At 43.9% G+C, this 20,966-nt stretch overlaps 1 protein-coding gene and 1 long non-coding RNA gene across 5 annotated transcripts in view; one reads left to right on the top strand and one right to left on the bottom strand.

Moving 5' to 3' along the window:
* The window catches only part of LOC133488493 (uncharacterized), a 33,490-nt gene extending 14,008 nt beyond the window's left edge, over positions 1-19,482 (bottom strand). The window contains exons 1-3 of the long non-coding RNA XR_009791669.1: positions 18,812-19,482; positions 15,164-16,821; positions 12,869-12,921 (exon numbers count right to left, since the gene is read on the bottom strand). This is a non-coding gene — a long non-coding RNA (uncharacterized LOC133488493). The remainder of the gene's footprint in view (positions 1-12,868; positions 12,922-15,163; positions 16,822-18,811) is intronic.
* The window catches only part of LOC133488476 (microphthalmia-associated transcription factor-like), a 66,983-nt gene that overhangs the window by 41,696 nt on the left and 4,321 nt on the right, over positions 1-20,966 (top strand). For 3 of the 4 annotated variants that reach the window (XM_061796382.1, XM_061796391.1, XM_061796401.1), the window contains 7 exons: positions 3,330-3,545; positions 3,627-3,722; positions 3,839-3,956; positions 12,739-12,831; positions 12,908-12,961; positions 13,044-13,119; positions 19,494-19,641. In XM_061796382.1, coding sequence (XP_061652366.1) covers positions 3,330-3,545; positions 3,627-3,722; positions 3,839-3,956; positions 12,739-12,831; positions 12,908-12,961; positions 13,044-13,119; positions 19,494-19,641 — 801 coding nt within the window. Of the gene's footprint in view, positions 1-3,329; positions 3,546-3,626; positions 3,723-3,838; positions 3,957-12,112; positions 12,191-12,738; positions 12,832-12,907; positions 12,962-13,043; positions 13,120-19,493; positions 19,642-20,966 lie in introns of all 4 variants that reach the window. The other variant, XM_061796372.1, reaches the window with a different exon arrangement.

Here is a 20,966-nt window from a genome sequence, read left to right as displayed (position 1 = left end):
TACTGCTTATAATTAAGGCCAAAACGTTTTAGCTTGTTCTCATCAGACCAGAGAATCTTATTTCTCACCATCTTGGAGTCCTTCAGGAGTTTTTAGCGAACTCCATGCGGGCTTTCATGTGTCTTGCACTGAGAAGAGGCTTCCGTCGGGCCATCCTGCCATAAAGCCCCGACTGGTGGAGGGCTGCAGTGACTGCATCTCTGAAGCTCAGCCACAGTGATCTTTGGGTTCTTCTTTACCTCTCTCACCAAGGCTCTTCTCCCCCAATTGCTCAGTTTGGCAAGACGGCCAGCTCTAGGAAGGGTTCTGGTCGTCCCAAACATCTGTGAGCTGTAAGGTCTTATATAGACAGGTGTGTGGCTTTCCTAATCAAGTCCATTTCAGGATTATGCTGTGCTCTTAGGAATCTTAAGTGCAGCAGAAATGTTTTTGTAACCTTGGCCAGATCTGTGCCTTGCCACAATTCTGTCTCTGAGCTCTTCAGGTAGTTCCTTTGACCTCATGATTCTCATTTGCTATGACAAGGTCTTATATAGGTGTGTGGCTGTCCTAATCAAGTCCAATCAGTATAATCAAACACAGCTGGACTCCAATGAAAGTGTAGAACCATCTCAACGATGATCAGAAGAAATGGAGAGCACCCGAGTTAAATATAGTGTCACAGCAAATGGTCTGAATACTTATGGCTGTGTGATATTTCAGTTTTTCTTTTTTAATAAATCTGCCAAAAATTCAACAATCACGTTCTTTCTGTTAATATGGGGTGCTGTGAGTAGCATTAATGAGGGAAAAAATGAACTTAAATGATTTTAGCAAATGGCTGCAATATAACAAAGAGTGAAATTTTAAGGGGGTCTGAATACTTTCCGTACTCACTGTCCATCACGTTGATCTTACACTGGCTTTTCATAATAAGCATTGTGACCCTGGATAACCAATTTAAGTAGTGTATACCTCTTTTGTTGCGTTAATTAGCATTAGCATTTGGTGCTAACAGTGTTCAGAAATGTGTGCGGTGCTTGTGCAAAGTTTGCTGCACATTATGTGCTGTGTTGTTCATGTCTTACCCTTACATTAATTCGCTTCTCTTCTTTAACTTCTGACCTTTACTTTATCATCCGGTTAAAATTATATATTCAATATTTAGCACAGGCTCCAAAGAAAATTATCCATCCATCCATCCATTTTCTACCGTTTATCCACTTATCCGAGGTCGGGTCGGGCAGCAGCTTTAGCAGGGATGCCCTGACTTCCCGCTCCCCAGCCACTTCACCCAGCTCTTCCGGGGGGATCCCGGCCCGAAGAAAATTATTAATGACTAAAACCCCAACATCAATAATCATGAGGGGCTGTGTGTTTGGTGCCGGGGCCTTCAGTGGGGACTTACCCGACTTAATCCACCACTTAATACCACCACTATCCCGTTGTAATTATCGAAACCATCAATACCGAAAATGCAATATGACAGTATGCAACTGTGCCACATAGATCATTTGGAGCAGTTCAGAATCATCATTTAGTTAATAATGTGACAAAAAATTTTACAGACATTTAAATAAAATATGGATGGATGGGGCGGCACGGTGAACGACTGGTTAGAGCATCAGCCTCACAGTTCTGAGGACCTGGGTTCAATCCCCGGCCCCGCCTGTGTGGAGTTTGCATGTTCTCCCCGTGCCTGCGTGGGTTTTCTCCGGGCACTCCGGTTTCCTCCCACATCCCAAAAACATGCATTAATTGGAGACTCTAAATTGCCCGTAGGCATGACTGTGAGTGCGAATGGTTGATTGTTTCTATGTACCCTGCGATTGGCTGGCAACCAGTTCAGGGTGTACCCCGCCTCCTGCCCGATGACAGCTGGGATAGGCTCCAGCACGCCCGCGACCCTAGTGAGGAGAAGCGGCTCAGAAAATGGATGGATGGATGGATAAATAAAATACATCATATGCTCACCAGAGATACTGTGTATTACATGTATTAATGTGTGAAGTTTTGCTCTGACCAACCAATCAGAGGACAGAAAAATGCTGACGTGTATGAGGACACATTGAAATCTGATTGTTTAAAGCAACAGTCTCATTGATAATATAGTTTGAGTAACATTGGCCAGCACTACTGATTCTGTAGACCCTGGGCTGATTAGATTGACATGGCAGAACATCAAGGCTAAAATTCATCCATCCATCCATTTTCCGAACCGCTTATCCTCACTATGATCGCAGGCTTGCTGGAGCCTATCCCAGCTATCTTCGGGCAAGAGGCGGGGTACACCCTGAACTGGTCGCCAGCCAATCGCAGGGCACATAGAAACAAACAACCATTTGCGCTCTCATTCATACCTACGGGCAATTTAGAGTCTTCAAATAACTTACCATGCATGTTTTTGGGATGTGGGAGGAAACCGGAGTCCCCATAGAAAACCCACACAGGCACGGGGAGAACTACAAACTCCACACAGGCGGGCCGGATTTGAATCCGGGTCCTCAGAACTGTGAGGCAGATGTGTTAACCAGTCGTCCAACGTGACGCAAGAGCCTAAAATCTGATCCAAAAATCTATTATCCACATTCACATACTAGAAGCAATGTAGCCAAGAGAAATGCTACAAAATAAAGTGAATAAATAAATACAAGTTCAAGGAATACATATTAGAACTTGGGTTATAAATATAGAGCATTGCTTCTCATAGTGTTTAGGCCAGCAGAAAAGGTCTTGGAAGCCCTGATGGCCCGGAACTGATCAATACACTATAAAAGTTTATGTCTATTACAACCAAACAATCAGAAGGTGTCCTTCTTGTCAGCTGTTTAGTCACTAATATCTTAGCTACCGACAATGCTTAACTATACCTCGGCTATTATAATAAAACATTGCAGGTCGACAAATGCCTCCTGAACTCTGTCACAGTGTAACTATCACTTCACAATACGGTGCAATCACATAAAATGATGTTTAATATTTATTCCTAAATTAGAGGGGGAAAAAATGTCCGAAAATCTTCTGTCAAATGTGAAGAAATGCACTCGTTATACTTTTAATGTAAAACGTGAAAAACTATTTATTGTTGACAATCAAATGGTCATATCACAAACAAAAATATGCTTTTTTTTCGGTTGTATTTGACTGAAACATGTTTAGTTTGGAATTCGTAAGCTTGAAATGAAATATTTCTTACCTCCTAGCTGTCTAAAACAACAACAACAAAACTCCCATTTTAACAGGTGATGTGTAGACCATGTTTATCCACCGTATTTCAAGTGAGTTTTAGTTATGCACAGTATGCCTGGGATCCAAACTAATGTCTTTGGCATTCTCTTTGTCTACAACAGGTGCAGACTCATCTGGAGAACCCGACCAAGTACCACATCCAGCGCTCTCAGCAGCAGCAGGTCAAGCAGTACCTGGGAAAGGTTGGCTCACATGTACTGAGCTTGCCCTGCCCCCAAAAGTCCTCTGACCACGGGGGCATGCCGCCAGGGCCAGGCAACAGCGCCCCCAACAGCCCTATGGCCTTACTGACCCTGAACTCGAATTGCGAGAAAGAGGTTACTGCGGTTGTTCTGGTCCATTCCAAATGTACACCCATTTTTATGAGCGTTTACTTGAATGACATGCTTTTGTTTTAGATGGATGATGTCATCGACGACATTATCAGTCTGGAGTCCAGTTACAACGATGATATCCTCGGCCTGATGGACCCAGGACTTCAAATGGCCAACACGGTACATCCGTAACAGCAGTCTTATTATTACATTAGGGGGTTACAGTACATTTAAAACCAATAACCATCTTGCCCATCATCTGTCCAGGAGCCCCCTAACACTTCTGTGCTCCTCAGATACCAGTGCCCACCAACCTCATGGACATGTATGGAAATCAGGGTATGTCTCAGCAAGGTCTGCCCATCAGTAACTCCTGTCCTGCCAACCTGCCCAACATCAAAAGGGAATACTCAGGTAAGTGCTTCCAGGGGTATACAGTCGATGATGAACATTCTACAATGCTTCATCTTATCTGCACTCTTAGATTTTTCATAGGGTTTGTAAAGTAACTTACTGGCAACACTGTAAACTTGAATTTCGAGTAACTAAGTAGCAACACTGTTGCCAGTAGGTTACTGAAAATATAAACCAATTAATTAATCAATCAATAAGTGGGAGGTGAGTAGTCTGAATTGGATTCTCGGAGCTGCCAAATGTCACGGAACACCCGTATTTTGTTACGGAAATCACTGAACGTTGATTCATTAAAGCCGTAACACTGATTGTTCCGGATATTGAAAAAAGAAATTCAATGTCTGACATTACCTTCGTGTCCACACTAAACAGCTGCTTGGTGCACGTGATTTTATTACACCCACCAGCTGCCAAGGGGAAGCTCTTTGCGTCCGGCATCAACGCATTGCAAGTCACTGATCATCGCCTCCAGCAAATAAGCTACACTTCTGACCATGCCTCTTGCAACCGTCAAAAAGTGAGGACGAGGAGTGGCTAGGCAAAGACCATGTCAAAGCCATGCTAATTGCTAAGCTATCGTTACATGCAGTCGCAAAACATCAAAATAAGTTATTTGGTGGTACACCTGTCACATACTGTAGGTCTGGCTAGAACCACGTTTTCGCGGAGAGTAATGAACTTTCAACAACAAAATAACAGGGCAATTAATACCTGTTTACATATATAAATATAAAATAATACACATCCACACAGGATGCCGTGTCCTAGCCGGAAATGAATTAGTATGTGACTGCACACGTCACTTCAGAACGTGGGCAGGTTAAAAACATATTATTATTATTATTGTTATTATGAATACATATTTGTAATATAAGATAACCGTTATTAGTCCCACAATGGGGAAATTTGAATTGTTTCTGCAGCAATAGTGCCTATAGGAAATAAAAATATGTAATATACAGTAAGTAGCATGCAAGAAAAGACATGTACAAGATGTACACTGCACAAAATAGGACCCAAACATAAACTATCCAGTTCAATCTATCAGCAATGTTATTTGGTTGTTTGCAAAATAGCGTGCTGAGTTTTAATTTTGACGTTTGAGATCTGATTAATCTGCTTCAATAGACTTGCTTTTTTTGTTACAGAGGTTGAAAACAGAATTAGCAAAATGTGAATTAATCCACAGACACGGATATTTTTGATGATGGGACGTCCTAATCACATCTTCTGGCATTTTGATTCAGGCTGAAACTGTGTCCGCCATTACAAGGTTGATTTGACTTTTTAAAAGGACAAATATTGAAGCCATAATTTATTAACGATTATGATGATGACTGTCGCAAGATAACGTTTGTGACAAAGTTTTGAAAATATGGAAATTCAGATGAATTTGGAGAAATGGTCATGGACGTGAATTTTTATAGGTTGGCAGCTCTTAATTCTGGAATCATGCACCACTTGATATATGGTACTCAGTCACCAGCTGTGAATCATTTGAAGTATTGAGCAGTATTTTTTCAATACTAGTTGATTAGCTGCGGCACGATGGACGACTGGTTAGAGCGTCTGCCTCACAGTTCTGAGGTCCGGGGTTCAATCCCCGACCCCGCCTGTGTGGAGTTTGCATGTTCTCCCCATGCCTGCGTGGGTTTTCTCCGGGCATTCCGGTTTCCTCCCACATCCCAAAAACATGCATGGTAGTCTTCAATTAGACTCTAAATTACCCGTAGGTGCGAATGTGAGTGCGAATGGTTGTTTGTTTATATGTGCCCTGCGATTGGCTGGCAACCAGTTCAGGGTGTATCCCGCGTCCTGCCCGATGATGGCTGGGATTGGCTCCAGCACTCCCGCGACCCTTGTCGTGGCTCAGAAAATGGATGGATGGATGGATGGGTGGATAGTTGATTAGCTTACCTAAATCAGGGGACACTCTGTGAAAGCAGCAATTGGCTCCTCTCTCTTGACCTCTGCAATGAGCTTCCTCCAATGGAGCTACAGTGGAACCTCGATAGAATGGACTAATAGGGGCGGGAGGCCGTCCGATATAGCCTTTTTTTTTGAGGCCATATGCACCCATATTACTGTACAGTACAAAGGTATTTTTTATAGGTTTTTTTCACAGCCTAATACACCCATTACAGTACAAAGTTACTGTAAATAAATATAAGCTTGAAAATTTCCTCCAAACTTACCACACCTGTGTGCTTGGTCATGGTGACATTGTTGATGTACAGTACTTATTATAGGCGAGTCACTTTCATGAGCCACGAGGAATTAGTGTGCTTACTACTAGTCCCAAATCCGTTGCCAAAGGCGAAAGGCTCCACAATCTGGTACTGTTAAAAAAAATAGCATGTCCATGAAGTTTTGTATTCCTGACTAAACACTGCCGCCATGCCTCTCTCTCTCTCTCTCTCTCTCTCTCTCTCTCTCTCTCTCTCTCTCTCTCTCTCTCTCTCTCTCTCTCTCTGTGCACTGCACTCTACGGTACAATAGATATAACCATCATGACATGGCCGCCACGTCAATGCACGGGAGGCACTTCTTTTGGAATTTGATCTATTTTTTTTTTAAATTTTTTTTAAAAATTTTTTTCTATATCTGTGACACACCAATACGTCTGTCCCATTCTCTGCCTGCATTGTGCCACAGCGCCAGTAAACAACAGCGGTCAATTCTGGAACTAACAGACTTTGTCAACGTCAGTTTAAGTGACAAATGGAAACAATTTTTGGTCAGTTCCGATGGTCCGTTTTATCTGATATCTGTTATATCGGGGTCCGTTTTATCGACGTTCCACTGTACTACTAAACCCACATGTGTATAATTGAAGCATACACAACAGTGATTTTCTGCAACGGTGCCACATTGTTAATGTTCAGTATTTCCACACAATAGATTTTTATGATCATTATCTTTCTTGTATTATCATATTTTCTTGCATGTGTCTCTTGTTATATACAGTGGGTACGTAAAGTATTCAGACCCCCTTAAATTTTTCCCTGTTCGTTATAGTGCAGCCATTTGCTAAAAACATTTAAGTTCATTTTTGTTCCTCATTAATGTACACACAGCACCCCGTATTGACAGAGAAAATTTGAATTGTTGAAATGTTTGGTGATGTGTTAAAAAAGAAAAACTGAAATATCACACAGTGACACATATTTAACTCAGGTGCTGTCAATTTCTTCTGATCGTCTTTGAAATAGTTCTACACCTTCAATGGAGTCCATCTGTATTTGATTATACTGATTGGACTTGATTAGGAAAGCTACACACCTGTCTATATAAGACCTTACAGCTCACAGATGTTTGGGATGACCAGAAGCCTTCCTACAGCTGGCGATCTGGTCAAACTGAGCAATCGGGGGAGATGAGCCTTGGTGAGAGAGGTAAAGAAGAACCCAAAAATCACTTTGGCTGAGCTCCAGAGATGCACTCGGGAGATGGGTTCAAGAAAGTCAACCATCACTGGAGCCCTCCACCAGTCGGGGCTTTATAGCAGACTGGCCCGACGGAAGCCTCTCCTCAGTGCAAGACACATGGAAGCCTGCATGGAGTTTGCTAAAAAAAACACCTGAAGGACTCCAAGATGGTGAGAAATAAGATTCTCTGGTCTGATGAGGGCGGCATGGTGGACGACTGGTTAGAGCGTCAGCCTCACAGTTCTGAGTACCCGGGTTCAATCCCCGGCCCCACCTGTGTTGAGTTTGCATGTTCTCCCCGTGCCTGCGTGGGTTTTCTCCGGGCACTCCGGTTTCCTCCCACATCCCAAAAACATGCATTAATTGAAGACTCTAAATTGCCCGTAGGTGTGACTGTGCGTGCGAATGGTTGTTTGTTTCTATGTGCCCTGCGATTGGCTGGCAACCAGTTCAGGGTGTACCCCGCCTCCTGCCCGATGATAGCTGGAATAGGCTCCAGCACGCCCGCGACCCTAGTGAGGAGAAGCAGCTCAGAAAATGGATGGATGGATGGTCTGATGAGACCAAGCTAGAACGTTTTGGCCTTAATTCTAAGCAGTATGTGTGGAGAAAACCAGGCACTGCTCATCAACAGTGAAGCATGGTGGTGGCAGCATCATGCTGTGGTGTTCTTCTCCCTACAGGGACAGGGGTCTGAATACTTTCTGTACCCACTGTACATGTCTTGTTATTTACAAAGAAATCTTTAATTAACAGTGTGGAGCCATGAATATTACAATGCATGCTGAGAGCATATATCACAGTACAATTAGACATTGCTGGAAATTCTACAGTTATTTACCACGCAGAAAAACACTGAAAATAGATTATTTAATTGCATGTAGTTTGCACTTCATCATGGGATTTTGGTTGACGTCACACAATACACAGAAAGTTACGATATTTTTTAAAATCAATGTTTCTATTCAGGGTGGCACGGTGCACGACTGGTTAGGACATCTGCCTCAAAGTTCTGAGGACCTAGGTTCAAATCTGGCCTCGCCTGTGTGGAGTTTGCATGTTCTTCCTGTGCCTGCGTGGGTTTTTTCTGGGTACTCCGGTTTCCTCCCACATCCCAAAAACATGTAGGCTAGGTTAATTGAAGTCTCTAAGACTCTAAATTGCCCGTAGGTGTGAATGCGAGTGCGAATGGCTGTTTGTTTATATGTACCCTGCGATTGGCTGGCAACCAGTTCAGGGTGTACCCCGCCTCTCACCCAGAGTCAGCTGGGATAGACTCCAGCACGTCCGTGACACTTGTGAGGACAAGTGGTACAGAAAATGGATGGATGGATGTTTCTATTCATTGTGATGTTGATGTATCACACAAGGTAAACGGGAACTCTTTTGGTTTGCAGAAGAAGTGGGCCAAATTGAGGAATCACAAGGAAGTTCACACTTGTATCTAATAACGGTTAGCTTAGCTTCACTTAGCATGCAGCTCAACTGACTGGAATGTCAATCTATTGCTCACAATCCACAATTAGGGTTTCATAAAAACAAAGTGTAACATACTGTAAATGTAACATCCATACATCCATTTTCTGAGCCGCTTCTCCTCACTAGGGTCGCGGGTATGCTGGAGCCTATCCCAGCTATAATCGGGCAGGAGGCCAGGAGTTCAGTACACCCTGAACTGGTTGCCAGCCAATCGCAAGGCACATACAAACAAACAACCATTTGCACTCACATTCACACCTATGGCAATTTAGAGTTGACAATTAACCTACCATGCATGTTTTTAGGATGTGGGAGGAAACCGGAGTACCCTGAGAAAACCCACACAGGTACGAGAAGAAACGTCATAGGTAGAGTACATCGTAACTCGTGGACTTCCTGTAGATCCTTTTCTCCTTCTTTAGTGTCCAACCTGCCATACATGTCATCATATGCCTATTGTTTGGCCTTTGCCACCTCTACCTTTGCCCTGTGTCACATCTCAATGTATTCCTTTCACCTCTCCTCTGTCCTCTCAGTGTCCCACTTCTTCTTAGCTAACCTTTTTCCTTGTATGATTTCCTGTACTGTGAGGTTCCACCACCAAGTCTCCTTCTCTCTTTTCCTGCCAGAAGATACACCAAGTACTCTCGTGCTTGCCTCTCTGATCACCTTAGCTGTAGTGGTCCAGTCTTCTGGAAGCTCCTCCTGTCCACCGAGAGCCTGTCTCACCTCTTCCTGAAAAGCTGCACAACACTAGTCCTGTCTCAGCTTCCACTACATGGTTCTCTGCTCTGGCTTTGTCTTCCTAATCTTCCTCCCCACCACCAGTCATCTTACACAACACCATCCTATGCTGTCTAGCCACACTCTCCCCTACCACTACCTTACAGTTGGTAACCTCCTTCAAATTACATCGTCTGCACAAGATGTAATCCACCTGCGTGCTTCTACCTCTGCTCTTGTAGGTCACCCTATGTTCCTGCCGCTTCTGGGGAAATAAGTGTTCACTCCAGCCATTTGCGTCCTTTTTGCAAAGTCTACCACCATCTGTCCCTCCAAGTTCCTTTCCTGGATCACTTCTTCATCACTCCTATTTCCATCCATTCATCCATCCATTTTCAACACCGCTTATCCTGGTTAGGGTCGCGGGACCCTGGAGCCTATCCCAGGGCACATATAGACACGGACAACCATTCGCACTCACATTCACACCGTCACTGAGTGGGAACTGAACCCACGGTGCCTGCACCAAAGTCAGGTGAGTGTACCATCAGTGACTACCCCTATTTCCTTCACCAACATGTCCATTACAATCTGCACCAATCACGACTCTCTCTGTGTGGGATGCTCAGAACTACTTCGTCTAGCTCCTTCCAGAATTTCTCTTTCACCTTTAGGTCACATCCTACCGTTGGGGCATCGCCACTAATCACATTATACATCACACCCTCAATTTCAAGTGTCAGCCTCATCACTCGATCCGATACTCTTTTCACCTCCAAGACATTCTTAGCCAACTCTTCTTTTAAAATAACGCCGACCCCGTTTCTCTTCCCATCTACACCATGATAAAATAATTTAAACCCTGCCCCTAAACTTCTAGCCTTACTGCCTTTCCACCTGGGGCCTCGTGTACAAAAGGTGCGTATGCACAAAAACGTGGCGTCCGTTCTTTTTCACGGCAAAGGTCAGATGTATCAAGAGTGACATAACCGTGGAAATGTGCGGTGCCTCACGCCAACTGCATGGCTGGCATGCGCACGTTTCTGCAGCTTTTGGTGCTTTGGCGACACTTAGAGGTGATGCTGAGAAACTCTTCTCATAAATCTGCACACTAAACACATGAATAATTAGCACCGATGAACAATTCATGCCCGGCAACATTTGATTTCAACAATGCAATTGAGGCAAGGACTGAGAATTAATTTGTTAACCAGTGTATTTAATGAACCACTGATATTTGTGAGGAAACCTATTAATTGATCAAGCCGATCATTTATGCCGCCTATTGCCCTCACAATCGCTTCGTGACCCCAACACATACACTGAAAAAAAAGAGTACTTTGAATTTACTTCATTTGAACATGTACACCGGTTGCACATGATTAAAATGTGTTTAAATTGACATAATTTACCCATCTTCTCCTCAGAAAAAACATGATTTTTTGTCAGTGTGCGTGTCCTCTCCAGCGTATTAAAATAAATTGAGTAATCAAAAAGGAGTCAAAGTTTTTTATGTCCTCTTTGATATGCTGATGTGCTTCTATTTGAATTCAAAAGATTTATTACAAATACCACGCATACAACAGTTACGCATGAACCTTTATCTCACAGGGCTGAGTGTAGGTTACTGTATGAACACATTTGTTATGAGTTCTTAAAAATACATGATATTAACCTTGTGGGGTGATCATAGTGAGCCATGTGTCCTCCCATCCCCCCTGAGAGAGCAGCGTCACCCATGATCGCAGCGATTCTCTCCTCGAACGGGTGAGGCCCTCCGCGCCGTTCTTCCCTTTTTCTGGCCACACTTTGGCGGTGGGCAGCTGTCCTCCGCTTCACATCTACCTTAATGTCTGACCACTTCTTTTTTTAGTTGCGCGTGTGCACGCTATTCTGTCTCCACAGCATTGACAGCCGCACGCGTGCTGTCCCAATCACTCCTCTTTCGCGTGTTGTTAACGCCGTAGGACAGCGTGCCAAAGAGGATTTTTTTGCGTGCCTCCACTTCATTGAGCAACTTCACATTCAGAAAAAATATTTTTCTTCATTACGTTGCTCATTTTCCTTTTTTTATGATCATGCAGAGATCGGCATCTCAGGTGCAGGGTTCATTTAAATATGATTTGCATATTCAAATGTGGGCGTGGACAGGGAGGAGTCGGCTACTCCAACATGTGCACTCATTTGCACGTTGATTGGAATGTAGGAAGGAAATGTGCTTGGGTTCATGAGTACGCAGAGTTTCATACATCTGAATATTTTTGTGCGTATGACATTTTCTGGATTTGAGCGTACGCCATGTTTTTGGAAGAAATCCACGCAAGTCTTTGTACACGAGGCCCATGGTCTCCTTGAAACACAATATATCAACCTTTCTCCTAATCATCATGTCAATCAACTCGGGAGATTTTCCTGTCATAGTCCCAACATTCAAATTCCCCACATTCAGTTCTAGGCTCTGTGCTTTCCTCTTCTCTTTCTGCCGAAGAACCCGCTTTCCACCACCTCTTCGACTTTGACCCACAGTAGCTGAATTTCCACTGGTGACCTGCAGGTTGACTGCGCCGGTGGCGGACGTTGTTAACCCAGGCCACGACCAATCCGGTATGGAATTCTTTGGATGAACGCTCGTATTTTTTGGGCAAAGTTTTAAGCCGGATGCCCTTCCTGACGCAACCCTCTGCATTTATCCAGGCTTGGGACCGGTCTACAATTTGCACTGGCTTGTGCCCCCACTAGGGCTGCATTAATGAACATTACGGATTAACGTCTTTATTACAGCAACAGTTCCACATTGCATGGCACAATGCATGCTGGGAGCCACATGGCTTCTGCTACAAAATACAGTAACTCTCTGTGTAATGTCAACCAAACTCACATGATGCAATGGAAATTGTAGTTACTTCAAAGTATTTTACTGTGTGGTACGTATGTCGTAAATAACTGTTGAATTTACAGGAATGTCTAACAGTTTGCATGGAAAACATCAATGCTGAGTTCCCCTCCCCAGGCTTTAGTGCAGCCTATAATACGGCATTGTACTACTCAGACATTTAGGTTGAGTCAATGAGAAGAATCGTTTGTAAAGGTCCATTGTGTTTGTGCCTCTTTTGTACATCATGACGCTGAAAACAACATCATCTGCCATGCAGTGTCACAGTCTGCGGCCGTAATGCACATGTTGGATAAGTCTGGATCATGTGGCAAATTTGACAACTATCAGAGGCCTGAAGGATTTCCTGTTGGTACGTGTGATAGTTGACTTGTAAATGTTCACGCTACCTGATCTGGATGTGCATTGACTTCTGTGTTTCCCACCAGTTGAGGTAAGAGCTCTAGCAAAGGAGAGACAGAAGAAGGACAACCACAACTTGAGTGAGTGTTGCATTTATTTGGGCCAATCTACTCAGATGTCACTTGAGTATTATGCTTAATAGAATCTACTTTTGTCCTGCAGTTGAAAGAAGACGGCGGTTTAACATCAATGATCGAATTAAGGAACTGGGAACTTTAATTCCAAAGTCAAATGACCCGTAAGTTTACTCTTTGTATCTAGAGCCCTAGTATTCCCAAATTAAATTGTACTGCTTGGATTCTTTACAACAGCAATTATTTCGGCTTTTCTTCATGTGTTTGCATTGGTATAAAGGTTAGAACAGAAAATATAGCCTCTATGCCAGCCAAACAAACTTTTTGTTGAATCTATCCTGGTTATTGCAGTTTGTGAGAAGTTGAGAACAGTTTGAGTTACATACAGTTACAAAACTCTTTGTTGTGATGTCAAATTAGCCCCGAACAGTTTGGTGTATTATATTGCCATAGTGTTCTGGGGCCTCATGTACAAAGACTTGCGTGGATTTCCTACTGAAACATGCCGTACGCTCAAATCCAGAAAATGTCGTACGCACAAAAATATCCAGATGTATGAATCTGCGTACGCATGAATCCAAGCAGATTTCCTTCGTACATCCCAATCAACGTAGAATTGAGCGCACATGTTGGAGTAGCCGACCCCTCCCTGCCCACACCCACATTGAAATATGCAAATCATATTTAGATGAACCCTGGACCTGAGATCCTGATCTCTGCATGATAAGGAAAATGAGCAAGGTAATGAAGAAAAATAATTTTTCTGAAGTGAAGTGGCTCAATGAAGTGGAGGTACGCAAGAAAATCCTCTTTGGCACGCTGTCCTCCGGCGTGAACAACAAGCGAAAGAGGAGTGAATGGGACAGCATGTGTGCGGCTGTCAATGCTGTGGGGTCAGAACAGCGCACCCACGCTGAACTAAAAAAAGAAGTGGTCAGACATGAAGGTGGATGTGAAGTGGAGGACAGCTGGGCCTCACCCCGTTTGAGGAGAGAGTCTCTTCAATCATGGGTGACAGTGCTCTCTCGGAATGGTGGGAGCACATCTGATCACCCCACAAGGTTAATACCATGTATTTTTACAACTTTTTATAACAAATGTGTTCATACCGTCACCTACACTCAGCCCTTTCAGACAAAAGTTCGTGTAAATGTATGTATGGTGTTTGTAATAAATCTTTTGAATTCAAATAGAGACGCATCAGCATATCAAAGAGGATATCAAAAACTTTGACTCCTGTTTGATTACTCAATTTATTATTTTAATACACAGGAGAGGACACGCAGTCGTAGCCACGTGCTACATATTTGGGGTATTTGTCAATCGTCCCCGGCATATCCTCTGGCATCCCCAGCGTCTCCGACGCAATTAAGCTCCAACAACCGGCTGCTGCTGCACCCGTGCAGACTGATAAAAAGAGTCCTTTGAATTTACTTAATTTGAACATGTACATCGGTTGCACGTGATTAAAATGTGTTAAAATGACATAATTGACCCCTCTTCTCCTAAAAAAGTCATTTTAACACATTTTAATCATGTGGAACCGATGTACATGTTCAAATTCAGTAAATTCAAAGGACTCTTTTTTTCAGTGCAATTGCTGGAGTCACAAGAAGCGATTGTGAGGGCAATAGGTGACAGAAATGATCACCTTGATCAATTAATAGGTGTCCTCACAAATATCAGTGATTCATTAAATACAGACGTTACATTGTTGAAATCAAATGTTGCCGGGCATTAATTCTTCATCAGTGCTAATTGTTTGTGTCTCTAATGTGCAGATTTATTATAACAGTTTCACAGCATCACCTCTAAGTGTCGCCAAAGTATCAGCAGCTGCAGAAAAGTGCGTACGGCAGCCATGAAGTTTCCACGGTCATTTCACTCTTGATACATCTGAACTTTGCCGTGAAAAGAATGTACGCCACGTTTTTGTGCGTACGCACCTTTTGTACATGAGGCCCCAGGTGTCCGAGTGTCATGTACGCTGTTTGCAAAATTGAGTCCTGCAACCTCTTGTCAATATTTTTCCACATATTGTTGTTACCTGCAGCTCAGCAGGGTTCGATACTCTGGTCTTTTACAAGCAGGCAGAGCTCAACATAAATGAGTACACACACCTCTTTGAAAAGTAAGCTTTTTTTTTATCAATTTCTCAGTGAACACAACAATTTTTAGAATTTTAGCGATGATTACAGTGAGACTCACCTGCAGTTCAATTCATTCATTCTTCGGGTGGGGGATGGGTCCTCACTGCTGTTTGTGCCTATGCACCAAACAGCAGTTCAGAGTACCCACACTTTTTGGAGTCCTTAGAGGTGGTGCTGGAGAGCGCTCCTGCTGGGGACTCCATTGTTCTGCTGGGGGACTTCAATGCTCACGTGGGCAATATCAGTGAGACCTGGAAGGGTGTGATTGGGCGGAACGCATGGATTGTGATTGGGCGGAACGCATGGATTGTCCATAACGAACACCATGTGTGAGCATAAGGGTGTCCACACGTGCACTTGGCCCCAGGGCACCCAAGGTCGCAGTTCGATGATCGACTTTGTGGTTGTCATCGGAATTGCAGCCGCATGTCTTGGACACTCGGTTGAAGAGAGGGGCAGAACTATCAACTGATCACCACCTGGTGGTGAGTTGGCTCCGATGGTGGGGGAAGATGCCGGTCCCATCTGGCTGGCCCAAACATATTCTGAGGGTCTGCTGGCAGAATCCCCTGTCAGAAGAAGTTTCAAATCCCACCTCCGACAGAACTTTACTGATGTTCCAGGGGGGGCGGGGACACTGAGTCCGAGTGGACCATGTTCCGCGCCTCCATTGCTGAGGCGGCCGAACGGAGCTGTTGGCCGTAAGGTGGTCGGATGCCGTCAAGATGAAGAAGGAGTCCTATCGGGCCTTTTTGGCCTGTGGGACTCCTGAGGCAGCTGATGGGTACCGGCTGGCCAAGCGGAATGCAGCTTTGGTGGTCGCTGAAGCAAAAACTCTGGCGTTGGAGGAGTTCTGTGAGGCCATGGACAAAGACTTCAGGAAAGCTTCGAGGAAATTCTGGTCCACCGTCCGGTGTCTTCAGAGGGGGAAGCAGTGCACCATCAACACTATGTATAGTGGGTCGATGGGGGATTGCTGACCTCGACTTGGGACGTTGTGAGTAGGTGGGGAGAATACTTCGAAGACCTCCTCAATTCCATCGACACGCCTGCCCCATGAGGAAGCAGAGTCTGGGATCTCTGAGGCAGGCTCTCCTATCTCTGGGGTTGAGGTCACCGAGGTGGTTTTCGTCCTGGCCGTGCAGCAGTGGACCAGCTCTACAACCTCGGCAGGGTCCTCAAGGGTGCATGGGAGTTCGCCCAACCAACATGTGTTTTGTGGACTTGGAGAAGGCATTCGACCGTGTCCCTCAGGGAGTCCTGTCGGGGGGTGTTTCGGGAGTATGACGTACCGATCCCCCCGATATGGGCTGTTCAGGCCCTGTATGACCAGTGCCAGAGTTTGGTCCGCATTGCTGGCAGTGAGTCAGACTCCTTTACGGAGAGGGTTGGATTCCGCCAAGGCTGCCCTTTGTCACCGATTCTGCTCATTACTTTTATGGACAGAATTTCTAGGCGCAGCCGAGGCGTAGACGGGGTCCAGTTTGGTGGCCTCAGTAATGCATCTCTGCTTTATGCAGATGATGTGGCTCTGTTGGCTTCATCAAGCCGTGATCTCCAACTTTCACTGGAGCGGTTTGCAGCCGAGTGTGAAGCGGCCGCAACGAAAATCAGCACCTCCAAATCTGAGACCATGGTCCTCAGTTGGAAAAGGGTGGCGTGCCCTCTCCAGGTCAGGGATGACATCCTACTCCAAGTGGAGGAGTATCTTGGAGTCTAAGAAAAAAAAAAAAAAGATAAAATATGTTCCATCTTAGACACTCACTTCACTAAAAATGTGAAAATCCCTGCAGTAGAAATTTGACCATGATCATCCCCCGTCTGTATTTCCATGCAAGTTTCAAAGAAGCTTTCACTTTTGCAAAGAACTTTTTATTTTATTATTATTATTATTTATTTTTTAAACTGATGTGAAATGTGCTTTTTCCCTTGAGGCTGGACTGTTCTTATCTTTCTTCAGCATATAAAATGGGAAGGAAAGATTATTACGCTGATATGCCAATGGCCGAAGTAATAAGATTGTTGAATTGATGTCTGGGGGAAAAGAAAAAGGGCACTGGAACCACACGGTCTCATTTTAGACACTGACCCAGTAATATTGTATATCACAGCTGCTACAAAAGCCCAGAACACTAAAATATCACAGCCTGGGGGGGGACATCCTGACTCTTCATTGTCAAACAAGTACGAGTTATGGTGGAGCAATGTCTGGGCACAAGATGTCTCAATTTGTGATACGCCACATTAGCAATGTCTCAGTACTTTCCTTAGCATCTGATATTAAAGGGAATCACTGCTTTGCAGTGATTCTCAAGTGGTGGGTCGGGACCCAGAAGTGTGTCTTGGACCCATAATGGGTGGGTTGCAGACAGGTAGTAAAAAATTACAGGTGGTCCTTCGACATGCGTTGTTTCGAGGTTACGAATGGCACGCAATGAACTAGTTTCCACAGTGGCATTCAAATATGTGGTCACGCAGCACACGAAGGCACACTCAGTCAACGCCATACTTACTGTTTTTCATTGGCTGCTTTTATAATTATCAAGTTTTTTTTCATATGTACTGTAATTATGACTGTGTTGGGGTAGATTACTAATAGACTATGGCTCGTTCCGACTTGCGTACAAATTCGGCTGTTATCGCTGCCGTAGGAGCAGAACTCCGCCGTAAATTGAGAAGCCCCTGCCCAGTGAAACATTTAAAGTGCATCTCAGGTCGGACTTACCTTTTTATTTGGAAAAATTGTGACAGATTTGAGTGAGAAACATTATTGCTTTGGGTAAGGGACTTTCCAAAAAAGAAGAAATCAGTGCCAATAATGAATGAAATAGTGAAATTCTGTGGGCGTATTTTGGGGAGATATGATTTTGAATTTTACAGTATTCATTGTGGCGGCACAGTATGCGACTGGTTAGCATATCTGCCTCACAGTTCTGAGGGCCCGGGTTCAAATCCGGCCTTGCCTGTGTGGCGTTTGCATGTTCTACCCGTGCCTGCGTGGGTTTTCTCCAGGTACACCGGGTTCCTCCCACATCCCAAAAACATGCGCAGTAGGTTAATTGAAAACTCTAAATTGTCCGTAGGTGTGAACGAGAGTGGTAATGGTTGTTTGTTTCCATGTGCCCTGTGATTGGCTGGCGACCAGTTCAGGGTGTACCCCGCCTCTCGCTCATAGATAGCTGGGATAGGCTCCAGCACGCCCACGACCCTAGTGAGGATAAGCAGTACGGAAAATGGATGGATGGATGTATTCATTGTACATTCAGTTGTCATGTTCATTTTCTTTCTTTTTTTTAAATAAGATGCTCTTAAAAGCACTTTGAACATATAAGTATGTATAGCTTTGTTTTTAAAAAGATACTATGTTTTCAGAGGCTGTTTTTTAACAATGCATTTTTGTTCTTAAAGTGGCACTAAGCAGGCCCCAGAAATGACATGTAAATTTGACACACCACAGAGAGGAGTAATGTTAAAAAGCCTGCCAAATTTGAATGAATAAAACAAATCAGATTTCAAAACTTAAATAAGGGCCACCTGTCAGCTCTCAGACGCTGTGGGCGTGTCGAATGTATGCGCCAAAAGTAATCAAACATACTGAGTGGGTGATAGCTTATACGATGTAAAAACCACATTAGGAGGCTCAACTTTAAAATTGAATGGTTATTGTGGACTATAATCATAAAAATAAGCACACAAATCAACTTACCCTCACATAATGTCATAGCCGAACACAGCACCTGACGACAGCGGGACGGTTGGAGGTAGCCCAAGTAGTTAGTCGGCACTGCGCCATTCAATCGTATCAAGTTACCCACGAAGCCATTTTGTCTCTGGTGAAAGTTTACAAAACTGTCCGTCGCAAAGTGCGCACTGCAGAGTCGCGTTGAAGGTCAGCTCGCCATCCGCGTGTCTTTAAAAAGTCAATCTATAGTTTTTGATTTCCTCTTTTTTTTTTTAAGCTTAAAAAAACATCACCGAACTGTTCTGTAAATTCAGCGTCATGATGTACAAAGGCATCCAGCGAAAACGCATTTTCGGGGTGTAGCCCTTGTTAGCTTGCTAACTGCACGCTGGAGTGGTAAATGGGGCTTGTTATGGAAGCAAAGCAGAGCTAACACTCAACTGATCGGCCAAACGAAATGATGTCACTTTCTACTTACATAGTGGGGGAGGGAACTTGTGCTACAAAGTATATGCCTGTGTTTTAGCCCCGCCCACAAAATCAGGAAAATTCAAACAGTGAAAAAGATGCTTAAGCTATATCTCAAAAATCCAGCACTATATTGTTATGTCTTTGCATATGTTTTCAGCAAGATCCCAGGGTGACAACAGTTGAGAACCACTGGTCTAAGACCATGGCTAACTTAAGGCTGCTGTGTGTTTCCCAGAGACATGCGCTGGAACAAGGGCACCATCCTCAAGGCGTCCGTGGACTACATCAGGAAGCTACAGCGTGAGCAACAAAGGGCGAAAGAGCTGGAGAACTGTCAGAGGAAGCTTGAAAATGCCAATCGGCATCTTCTGCTGAGGATACAGGTACAGGAAGACATCATCTCGATCTTTTTTTTTTTTTCTTCTTCAATTAACACCAAAACTATAGTACACAGTAGGAGGCTAAGGGTCAGCTGGCTGCTACATGTGTCACCCAATTGATGACATGGCTGGTTTCCATGTCCAAATCTGCTTTTTGATTGGGGTATTTGTATTGAATTGTCTCAAAAATGCATGCTTAATACTCTTGTTTGACTGTGTTTGGCCATACAGGATTCTAACAGACAAAAGAAAAAGTAAAACAAGCTTAGATCGTTTTTACACATCTCATAAAACTGGAGATCGTTTGAAGCGAGAATTGACAATGTTTATCGGCTGTGAACTGTAACTGTAACACCCTGTACATTTTATATACTAACAAAGAGTAAAGTTGGGTACCATGGATTGGGTTTTTATAATTAAAAGTAGGGTTGTTCGATGCCACTTTTTTCAAGGCTCGAAATATTTTTTTTTTCTTTGAGGACCAGTTTTGCCAATCATTTCTAATTTTGATGGCTTGCAGGTTAATCACACAGGAACCTGAAGCAAGGGTTTTATTAAACAATAAAAATACAACAATATAATAGCATTTAGCATTTTTGGACATATTAATACATTAGTTTCATGGCTCATCAGATGGGAGTATATTATACTGGCCATATGTCACACAGTGACTACACTGAGCAAAAGCACCTGTAAGTAACACTCTGGTTGTGTACTATACTTGTCACCTTCGTAATAAACACATTCGACGGTACTCATAATTAACACAGACTACCATTAACAGGGCTACCATTATGTTAGTAAAGAAGTCTGACATTAATCTCACCGATATGCGCTATGTTAATTTCACCTTCATCCCTCAGGTCCCACGACACGCCGTCTTACTCGGTGTCTTCGGCGCCTTGCATTTAACTATGAAACGCTCCCACATAGGTGTGAATGTGAGTGGGAATGGTTGTTTGTTTATATGTGCCCTGCGATTGGCTGGCGACTAGTTCAGGGTGTACCCCGCCTCTCGCCCAGAGTCAGCTGGGACGGGCTCCAGCACGCCCCCGACCCTAGTGAGGATAAGCGTTATGGAAGATGAATGAATGCTCCCACATTTTCGGTCTTTTTTTCTCTTCTCCATTCGGTGCCGTGTCGCATCTTCCCGCTGTGTTCTCGCTCCTGCAACCGAATATCTTCACTTCCTCATTCTACTTCCCACGCATTGGTGACATAAGCGTGTTGTGTCACGTACACCCCTGCACGCGTCCGTCTCCACGGTAAAACTACGATTCACAGTTTTGCTTTTCAATGTTTTTTGAGGCGCGAAATGTGAATTGTAA

This window comes from Phyllopteryx taeniolatus, chromosome 1 (assembly GCF_024500385.1).
Source record: "Phyllopteryx taeniolatus isolate TA_2022b chromosome 1, UOR_Ptae_1.2, whole genome shotgun sequence".
Taxonomy (NCBI): domain Eukaryota; kingdom Metazoa; phylum Chordata; class Actinopteri; order Syngnathiformes; family Syngnathidae; genus Phyllopteryx; species Phyllopteryx taeniolatus.
The sequence above is the reverse complement of the archived record's forward strand: the minus strand, read 5'-3'. Positions and strand labels throughout refer to the sequence as shown.